A 9,752-nucleotide genomic window follows, 5' to 3' on the forward strand; every position below is an offset into this window, starting at 1 on the left:
GATTGGTTCAAACTAAGAGGCTGGGAGCTTTTGTTTATGCAATAGTGAGGTTAATTATGAAGTTTATGTTAATGATCAAGTGGAATGTTCATATGGATGCACAACGCGGCAGAATTGCAGTTCATATTGTGTTTGGGGGGTCTTCTTTGGGATTTAATTACTGGGGCTGGTTTTGGGAGGTTTAGGTTTCGGGGTTCGACTAGAGATGCACTTAGGCTTCACTTCTTCAACTCGGGGGCAAGAGAGTAACCTCGTCCATGTTTTCCTTAATATCAAACAGGAACAGATTGAAAAGTTGCAAACAAGGAAATCAACTCTTTCTGGTAGATATTAGAGCAACAAACCACTTAGTATTCCATACAATTCTCAAATTCTAGGAACAGGACTAAGGTACCACTTGCAGAGCACAGACGCACATACAAGTATATTGGTAGACATAACAATACACTACCATGAAAAACTAAAGATTGGATGATTAAAACAAAAAGGTAGATAACCACACCACCTGGTTTATTTGCTAGGCTGCCTGTATGAACGAATCATTCCAGGGCTGACTTATTCAAAGTTCGTAGGCTATTGGAAAGTAATAGTTCGACAGCTGAACGGAGAACGATAAGTTGCCTTTAGGCTTTAGCCAAAGGCTGGTCTAGCCGACGGTTGCCTGGGCGAGAGAAAACAACCTGCATATAGCATATACATATGTCAGCCAACCAGGCATCATCACAATCAGTACACATAGTAGCTCCATTCCACAAAAAGGTGCAGGTTCAGACATAATTTTGGTCAAAGTTTCAAACTAATGGTCGCTACATTTTGAAGTGTGAAAATCACATGTGAAGGCCTTTCTCAAGAAAAACGCATACATACTATAATACTATATACATTAGAGCATACATACGTACGTACCTGGTAATCTCCAAGTGCCCGTGCCTTCATACAAGCCGCAGAGAATATGAGGTAGTACTCCCATATACGCATGAACTTCTCATCAAAACCCAGGGCCAAAATTTTACTGCAAGAAAAAGAAAGCAATAGGGAATTAATACTATATAATCGTCACAGCAAATTTACTTGCTCAATGAACCTATGATGTATGAGCTACTCTTGTTGTCGTCAAGTTTTTCCTAATTAACTGGACACCACCATTCTTCTATAGTGAATGACAAGTGGTACTTACTCTCTGTTGGCAGTGAAGTTGTCCATCCAGCACATCAGAGTTGTGTAGTAATGGGGCCCAATATTCTCGACATGCTCTATGCTACACCCAGTGTGCAACAAGATTAGGGAGGGTTTAATCAATGGAGATCCATCCATGACCATGAAGTGACCAATCAAGCATCAATCAATTGATGTAAAACGTACCTGAACCTCGAAGATGTGGTCATGGCAGACATTACACGGGACAAAGAAGGAAGGCAACCACCAGGGAATATGTACTCTTTTATGAAGTCTGGCTTTCTTCTGTATTGCTCATACCGTTCGTCTGGAACTGAGATGAACTAAACACACATGTATATATTGCAGATAATGATTAGTTCATGATCATGTACGCCTAAGGTCTTGCTTGGATAGGAAGGAGTAAGTTTCATTGGTGTTTTCTAACAATCCAAAAGAATAAGGCTTAAACCTCATTCTTGTGCACCAAAATAAGGCATATACTAATTGGTTGTTGTTCGTAATGATAGTTGAATCGCCGTAAGGTTGTTTGGAAATACACTTAGTTGTTAACAGTGATATTTGTCATCACTAACCTGCAGGGCCATTATGCCATCTTCAGCCAAGTAAGACTCGCAGCAGGCAAAAAATTCGCCCAAGTATTCATGGCCAACATGTTCAATCATACAGCTGATTCACAGAAGAGGAATACATAAGTATAACAATGCACAGGGGTATTGTCGAACGCACAGCGCCCAGCTGTAATATAGCAACACTTACATGCTTATGATTGCGTCATACTTGCACGGTGGTATTTTACGGTAGTCGCACAACAGAAAAGTTATGTGGTCCTAAAAATTAATAACGACAGACAGTAGAATTGTTAGCTAGGATTTCACGCTGAGGAAGTAAGCTGGGGACAATTCTTTGTGCATGTCTATATTATATGTGCTGTATATATTTAAAGTACATAAGGGGCTAGGCAGAAAAAATATATTAGTTGTGCTAGAAAATCAAAACATATGACCATTGATTACGTAGACCAGCATAATTACACAAGTTTTAACGGCTTAGAAGTAAAGTTACTAGATCAATCGCCTGCAGTGAAAGCTGTTTAAGGCCCAACATGATGCTCCGCCTAGGAAGCCCATGATAAAGTGTGTCCTGTAGTGATGAAAAAACTTCCGAAATGGTAGTGTTTGGATCCTTACTATGGCATGCCTTTTGATCCTGAGAATTGTTTTGGGCTGTTGCTGGCTCTCTAATAAGTAGGTAGTTTTGCAATTGATGGAAAGGGCTAGGCAATCCACATATACACTTCAACATGTGGTTTGGGTGGTTTCTCTAATGGAAATTGATGAGGGGGCTCGTTCTTTCAAAACAAAAAACACAAGCAGCAACAAAAACTAAATGTAGTTATTGGCAAAATCAGGCCATGCTATCAAATGACATATTCATTCTCACATCTTCATATCATCAATTACAAGAAAGGCTGGAGGGGTAGAAGATAAAAAGGCTAAAGTACTCGCACTACACTTTCTCAATGAACACATATTGGTGAAATGGTAGTTACTACTGATAAACTATTAAACTGGACAGGTATTGTGTAAAGGAGGGAGTAACATAGAACTAACCTCTAAGCCAGCTTCTCTTGCTTTTCCCTCGGCATATTTAAGCTGCTCCTCCGACAAAGTGACTCCGGTGTATTTGCAGCCAGTTTGCTTAACCACTTGTATTGCTAAACTTCCCCAGCCGAAACCGATATCAAGAACATGATGTCCCCTCTCGACTTTAGCCTTTGGTTAAATGTGCATTTTGCAAAGTTGAAGTACCATCAGATCATGTTCAGTTGTTTACAACGTTGTCTAACTAGTAATCAATCAAATGATACAACCTCTGGAGATATGGTAGTATTACCTTTTTGATTAGTAGGCTAAGTTTACGTTCCTGGGCTGCTTCTAAGCTTTCATTCTCCATCTACCAATTTAATTTAATCCATGAATTAATAAAACTACTCTACACAATTTACAAGCTGCACAACAAAAGCAAAAGATTTACAAACCTTGAAAATTGCACAAGAGTAAGTCATCGATCTATCCATAAAAAGTGAGAAAAACTCGTTACTCTGCACACATACATGAGAAGAAAGACAGAATTATTAGTATATTTGGTATGCATAGAGGCATGGCAAGTAATGAATGATGAAAAATCTTTTTACAAGGTTTGGAACACAAAAGAAGAGACATGAGTACTGACAAGATCATAGTGCTGAGAGATGTTTCGACGACTTTGTGTCATAGTGTTCTTCCTTGAGGCTTGGCCGAAAAAGTATTTAGTATGTGCCAACCGAGCTATTACATGCAAGGGTGTCCACCGACCCCTGCAAACCAAACAATTTTATATACATGATTAGTCCCAAACACGTAGATTCAAAGATACTAGTGGTCAATTCATATGAATTTAGTGGTCAATTAAATGTTTCAGAACCTTTTTCCAGTAGTACGGCGGTTCCTACGCTCATCTCTGTTAGCAATGAGTATCTGCAAAGAAATAGATCATTGATTTGATCTGTAATGAAGAAGAAATGGCTACCAATAGGCTCATGGACTATGATATAGTTTTACCAGGAGAAGATTCAGAAGGCCTTCTCTCTTGTCAAGAAAAGAGAAACAACCGTTAATATAGGCTTCTGCCAAGCCAAGGTTTCCTTCTGTTGCAACCTGACAGCCATGAGAGAGACAGGACAAACACATGTGGTTCAAATGAGAGAGTTAGATACAGAAATTCAGTGGAGTATGTAAGAAATTAAGAATCGCGTATGGACACATCACCAATCAGAAAGACAAATAAATGCATGTGTAGGCAGAAAAAGAGAATATAAGATAACCTTCCAATAGAACAAGGGGTCATGAACTCGCATGACAGATTTTACACTGCATTTGTCACAAGCTTTACCGAAGCTGAACACACTTCCTCCCTCTTCGACAAATCTGCATGAAAACTATTAAGGTGAAAAACAGTCGTAATTAAACGTCGCATAGTATGTCGACTCATACAAGGACTCACATCAAGTTGCCGATGGATATATATTGGTTGAAAAATCTTGCAACTAGAAGGCGCGCCCCAGCCTCGGTCCATGATGGAATCATCTGCTTTGGGTTTAGCAGAAGCTCACACTTGTTTCCAAGCAAACCTTGAGCTGCTGCTTTCCCAGCCTGCATCGATTCAATATGTCCAATACAAATAGACCTCACATGTCTATTTCATGAAATGGTCATTCTGAATTATGTGATTGCAACTTATTTATGTTTAGCTTTGTTAGACGTTGCTAATTTAGCACATAACAGTATGGTTCACTATGCTGGACAGGTCGAAAAGAGAACGGAGAGGTTGTGCATGCAAATACCTTCAATCCGTCTTCATGGAAGCCGTGACCTGTTATCCAAGGCAGAAGAGACATTTGAGACCTAGTGTTCTTTAGATCATTTCACAGCTAACTTTAAGGTAGTAAATGTCTATCGAACAAATTATCTACAAACGGAAATTAAACAGGTTACTTTGGTATGCCCCGCAGAACCATATTCCTCTCTTTCCCTGGATCTGATCAAGCTGAAGATAAGCCTTTGCCGCAGCCACAGACAGAACAGGAAGGCTTGTAGACCATTTACGCAGTACATGATCCGGAACACAAGGGGGATTGAGTGTCACTAGGAAAGGCCTGACAGATTCAATTTTCTACAAGTACAACAAAAAAGAAAAAGATACCACAATTAATAATTAAGCAATCCATTCATTCTGCTGGAGGGGTTAGGCTGAAGCTTCCATTTTGCTGTTATTATGTGAGCCAGCTCTACAGTGTGTTCTAACGTAATTAAAATATGGCTGTATTGCTATGCAGAAATGACTTTATCCTTTGGTTCTTTCTTTTTGCTGGGGATGCCTAGTCCTCAGGACATGTAACGCTGATATAGAAAATGGTTTCAGCATCGTAATAAAGCCAGGGCATGGCCCTTTCGTCAAGAAATATAAAATCAATACAGTTAATTCATTATAACAAACCCTGTATATGAAACCACAGAATTTACCTGAATATGGTTTAGCCAGTATGTAACAGAAAAAACCCTGCTAGTTGTCCCCAGGAAATTCCAGGCGCTCCATGCCGACGAATTCCGGGGCATCAAATTTTGATCCCGGTGGAGGTATATATCCCTGCAGCATAAATGTGTCAGACAATTAATACATCAGCTCAAACTTTATTTATGCGTTCATTGAGCAATTGTAGGTAGGCTTTACCTTTGGACGTACTGACAAGCACCTAGAATTTTCAATTCGTCATGTGTAGCTTCAGCTCCTAGTACTTTGAGAGCATTAGGTGCATGGATCCCAAGGATGACACTGTCGTATGTTTCCTCTGAACCATCATTCTTCAAGACTCTGTAGCCAGCTGCCGGCGCCAAGATATTGTTTCAGTTAATGCCAAGATAATAGGATGACAGACACATTGTTTGTACTCCCACACAATCAACTTATAGTTCGGCATTAGCAATAGCGCCTGTATGTACCTCCACCAAAACTTGAAACTGATTTGACCCGACAGCTGGTTTTAATTCGACATCCCATGCTTTCCAAAGCTCCTTTTACCTGCGTGTGTGCAATAGTTGCACTGTTAATTCCCAACATTTGGCTGCAGCTAAAGCCTAGAGAATGTAATAAACAGAGATCATGTGCGACCCTGTTGTCGCCTATATGGGTTGCAATAAGTACCTTGTCTACAAAGGAGTGCGAACGAGCCTTGACAGTGGGCAACTGAGGGTAACGAAACAGCTGAGAGAGCAGCGACTTAATCAGCTTTCAAATGCACAAAGAGAATTAAGCATGCAAATGCAATGGGAATGGAACATGTATACAAAGTAGTTGGGCACCTGAAGAAGGTCATGGTTGCGGAAAAATGATAGCACGAAGAAAGCAGACAAGCTCAAGACACCTTCTGATGAGGATGACCACAGGCCTGCACAGACTGGAATCTGCACCAAATATATTTTTTGTGTCACCAACTCAAACTGCAAATAACCAGCCTTAATTACCGCCCCCTGCACAGCACCAATGTTGGTGGGAAAACGTACTAGCCATTAAGTAGTCAACCCAGATTTTAGTTAGAACTAGAATATTTCATCTGGACTTTCATCAATAATTAATTGAAAATTGTAGTTTCTCTTTCATAGTTTTAGACTGTTCAAAGAACATGAAAATCAAAAATTGAATACAGAAATCCTAATCTGATATTTTTCCAAAATGAAGGGTTGATTGACACACTAAAAAGGGTGTAAGAAAGTAGATTAGAAGCAGTACAAGATAAGCCTCTTGGAATAGTAGGGAATATCCTTGCGACTGAATGAATTGCCCCAATGTCTCGGTACGATCCAGATCAGGGTTATGTTCTTGGTGCTCCAGGTACCTTCATTCCAAAGATCGTACCAACGAGTACATTGTTATCATATATAAAGTTATAAACACAAGGAATATCTAAATGTCCAGCCATGAATGGAAGTAGTAAAAATGCACACAAGAACTGAGGGACTGGACTGCTTACGTCAAAGCATCGTTCTTGAACTTGAATATGTCACGGACCATGCGCCAAAAACTGATTTTCAGTATGTTGGCTTTTTGTGCCAAGAGGCTCGAGATACCGTTGCCATTGCCCCACTCACACCCTGCTCCACCACCGTCTGATTGTGTACTCACTGATACAGACATGTCCGATCTCTCCATCTCCACCCCGAGCCCTACTAACCATTCCATCATGTGGGAATATGTTACCTACATTGATGCATATATGGCACAACAAAAATGTTAGTGCGACACCAAAAAAAATCTTATAATATAGGTTTACAAAGATCTTCCATGTTCAGCCCAGTGGTTACGAAGGCCTATATCAATTTAATCAGAGTAAAGATAAGTACCAAAATATATTGCAACCATGCACATTAATCAGATATAAACCAACACGTAAAGCTACCACTGCATTTCCAACCATAAGCATTATAGTACAATTTCAGAAGCATAACAATACATGACTTGTTCCGTCAAAACAGAATACATGACTCGGGCAGTTAGTGAGGCTTGTTTCAAAGGATACAGCAGTCTCCAAACTGACATAAACCTTAAAAATGATCGACTAGTTCAAGTTGAATGGTAATCTATTTTTGGCTAATTGTTTGAACACAACTTGCCTTTCCAAACAAAATTTCATGGCACCCTGATACCTAAGTTGGTGTTGTATCAATTTGCTACGAACGCTGCACAAGCAATCAACCACCACAAAACACAAACACAAATTGACAATCTAATAACTCTAATCTACTCCTTGCGTCTTGTCCTAAAAAATATTAACTCTAATCTTTTCAAGCTACTTCCATATATCTAGATCCGGTGTTTTTTGTTTTCTAAGGGGAATACACTGCCGATAGGAATGCAAAGGTTTCCAGAATGGCCGTGGAAATGTGATGGTATTTGTAGTAGTAGAAAGTAGAAACAGTGGATGAGCTTTGCGCGTAGAAGCACTCTGCCGAGCGCCTTCCGTGCGATGAGCAGAGCAGGTGGGCACGAACGGCACCAGAAGAAAGCGTGGGGGTGGGGGGCAGCTATGGGTTCAGATCAAGCCTGTATCGCCTGCCCTTGGGTGCCTACCCGATAATGACGGCGAGCTCATGGCCGAGGTTCGCTCCTGTCGGGGGGCCTGCTTGAAACGACGGCGGCAGGGCGCTGCGGTGGGCGAAGGCAAAGGGCTGCAAGGGGGGAGCCTCGGCGGCGGCGCCGAAGCCGCCTCGGAGGAAGCCGACGGTGACATGGGGCGCCTCGTCGGTGTGGTCGAAATTGTCCGGAGGCGCGGCAGCGACGACGTCGAAGTGGGCTGCCGCGGCGGAGGACGCAACAGAGGTCAGAGGGCGTAGTGAGTGAGCGAGTGGAAAGGTGGGAGGTCAGAGGACAAAACACATCACCACAGACGTAAAATAAAGTTTTTATCAATCGACAATGCTATTCCTACTAAAATTCCTACTACTCCCTCCATATAATATAGATATTGCGTCAATTAATTCGGATTAGAGGGACTAGTTTATTTCGCTCCTCCGCCGCGGTCATTTCTTCATAAAAGAAACTTCTGGCCGATGTCAAAATACAGAATCAGTATCAAAAGGTTCGGCACCATTCTGTTTGAAGGGGCTTCCTGCAAAGAGGGAGCCTCCCGCTGCTCGGAGTCAAAGAGACCAAAATGGTGGGGATTTTTTACCATGTAATACAAGATTGTGTATCATTTTATTGAAGATGATGAAAACATGATATTAATATTATTATTTTTGATGATCGATAATGCTCTTTTCGTCCCATAATATAAGAGAAACGGAGAGAGTAGTATTTATTAGTGATATAGAGAAAAAAGAAATCCAACCTCCATGTAAAACACGTGGACTCACACACTCACTTACACTGTCACACATTGCCTAAAAAAACACTGTCACACATATTTAGAACCCAAAAATTCTAAACTCACGGGCTTTTACAGGGATCTTATGAGGCCTTTCCCAACTAATCTTCTCTTTCCTCACTGATTTTCAGTGGGGGTGGGCCCCTCATCTTATTTTTATCCAATTAAAACCTGCCAGCTAAACCACACCGTAAATCCTGTAAAAATGTATCCGTGCGTGTAGCATTGCTCATTTAGAACCTAGATCAGGGCCGACGACACATATTTTTCTCGAGCTAGTACGTAACGGAATCATTTCTAGAGCATGCACGCATATAACTCTGAACGGCGAGCTAGTAGTAGATGCAACCATGCATGAAGCAAGCATGACTGATGCACCACCGACCTGGTTGAAGCTCATGAAGCCGAGGTCGAGCTTGACGCACCCGCCGGCGCCGTCGTCGACGGCCACCATCCTGGCATGCCCTCCCAGGCTCTCCTCCTGCTCGTACAGGGTCACACGCACGTCGCCTCCGCTCGTGACGAGCAGCTCGTGCGCCGCCGCCAGCCCACTCACCCCGCCGCCGACCACCGCCACTCTCATCTTGCTCTCTGTTTTGTTCTCTCTCGCCCTCCCCCTGTTCTATCTAAGTTGGAGTGTGCGTCACAACTTATATAATGGCCCTTTGGCTATTCATTCTTCAGGCGGGAGAATGTTTTTTTTTTTAGTTCAGTCATTGTTTTCCCTTTTCATGCGTTTTCGTTTAGCCCGTTTTTGTTTCAGTGTGCATATGTGCGTTGTGCCGTGCGTGTGTATGCGCCTTCATTTCTCTTGCGTGCGTCTCTGTGAGAGAATATCAGGCATTTACGCGCAAGTCCAGGAGCTCGTCTTTTTTCTTAAACAATAACAAAATTTTATTAATTTCAAATAACGGTTACATCATCTAAGAGCATCTACAGCCGGACCTCTCAAACTCGCCTCCTACGCCCGGGCGGGCCGCCCGGTCACTGACCAGTCACGTTTTTTCGACCCGGACGGACGCCTCAAACGGGCCTCAAACGTCCGGACTGACCGGCACCCCCCATATCCAGCCCAAATATGGGGCGGATATAGAGGCGCCGGCGCCCGGGCACA

The 9,752-nt window shown here is 42.1% G+C and overlaps 1 protein-coding gene across 2 annotated transcripts; it reads right to left on the reverse strand.

Annotated features, from left to right (window-relative positions):
- Positions 1-287: 287 nt before the first annotated feature.
- LOC109783735 (uncharacterized) lies at positions 288-9,291 on the reverse strand. 2 transcript variants are annotated; one of them, XM_020342337.4, is made up of 24 exons: positions 9,024-9,291; positions 6,746-6,972; positions 6,505-6,610; positions 6,078-6,179; positions 5,920-5,979; positions 5,718-5,796; positions 5,449-5,599; positions 5,241-5,364; positions 4,713-4,890; positions 4,562-4,590; positions 4,222-4,370; positions 4,043-4,145; positions 3,780-3,875; positions 3,643-3,695; positions 3,412-3,535; positions 3,218-3,280; positions 3,073-3,132; positions 2,790-2,951; positions 1,936-2,006; positions 1,752-1,845; positions 1,363-1,499; positions 1,178-1,258; positions 907-1,012; positions 288-680 (listed from the first exon to the last, which is right to left on the reverse strand). In XM_020342337.4, exons 1-24 carry the CDS (start codon positions 9,219-9,221, stop codon positions 624-626), a joined length of 2,610 nt encoding a protein of 869 aa, XP_020197926.1. In that variant the 5' UTR covers positions 9,222-9,291; the 3' UTR covers positions 288-623. The 2 variants fall into 2 exon arrangements, with proteins under 2 accessions (XP_020197926.1, XP_040256011.1); XM_040400077.2 differs by lacking the exon at positions 9,024-9,291 and adding an exon at positions 7,843-8,101.
- Positions 9,292-9,752: the final 461 nt, after the last annotated feature.

This window comes from Aegilops tauschii, chromosome 2, assembly GCF_002575655.3.
Source record: "Aegilops tauschii subsp. strangulata cultivar AL8/78 chromosome 2, Aet v6.0, whole genome shotgun sequence".
Classification (NCBI taxonomy): domain Eukaryota; kingdom Viridiplantae; phylum Streptophyta; class Magnoliopsida; order Poales; family Poaceae; genus Aegilops; species Aegilops tauschii.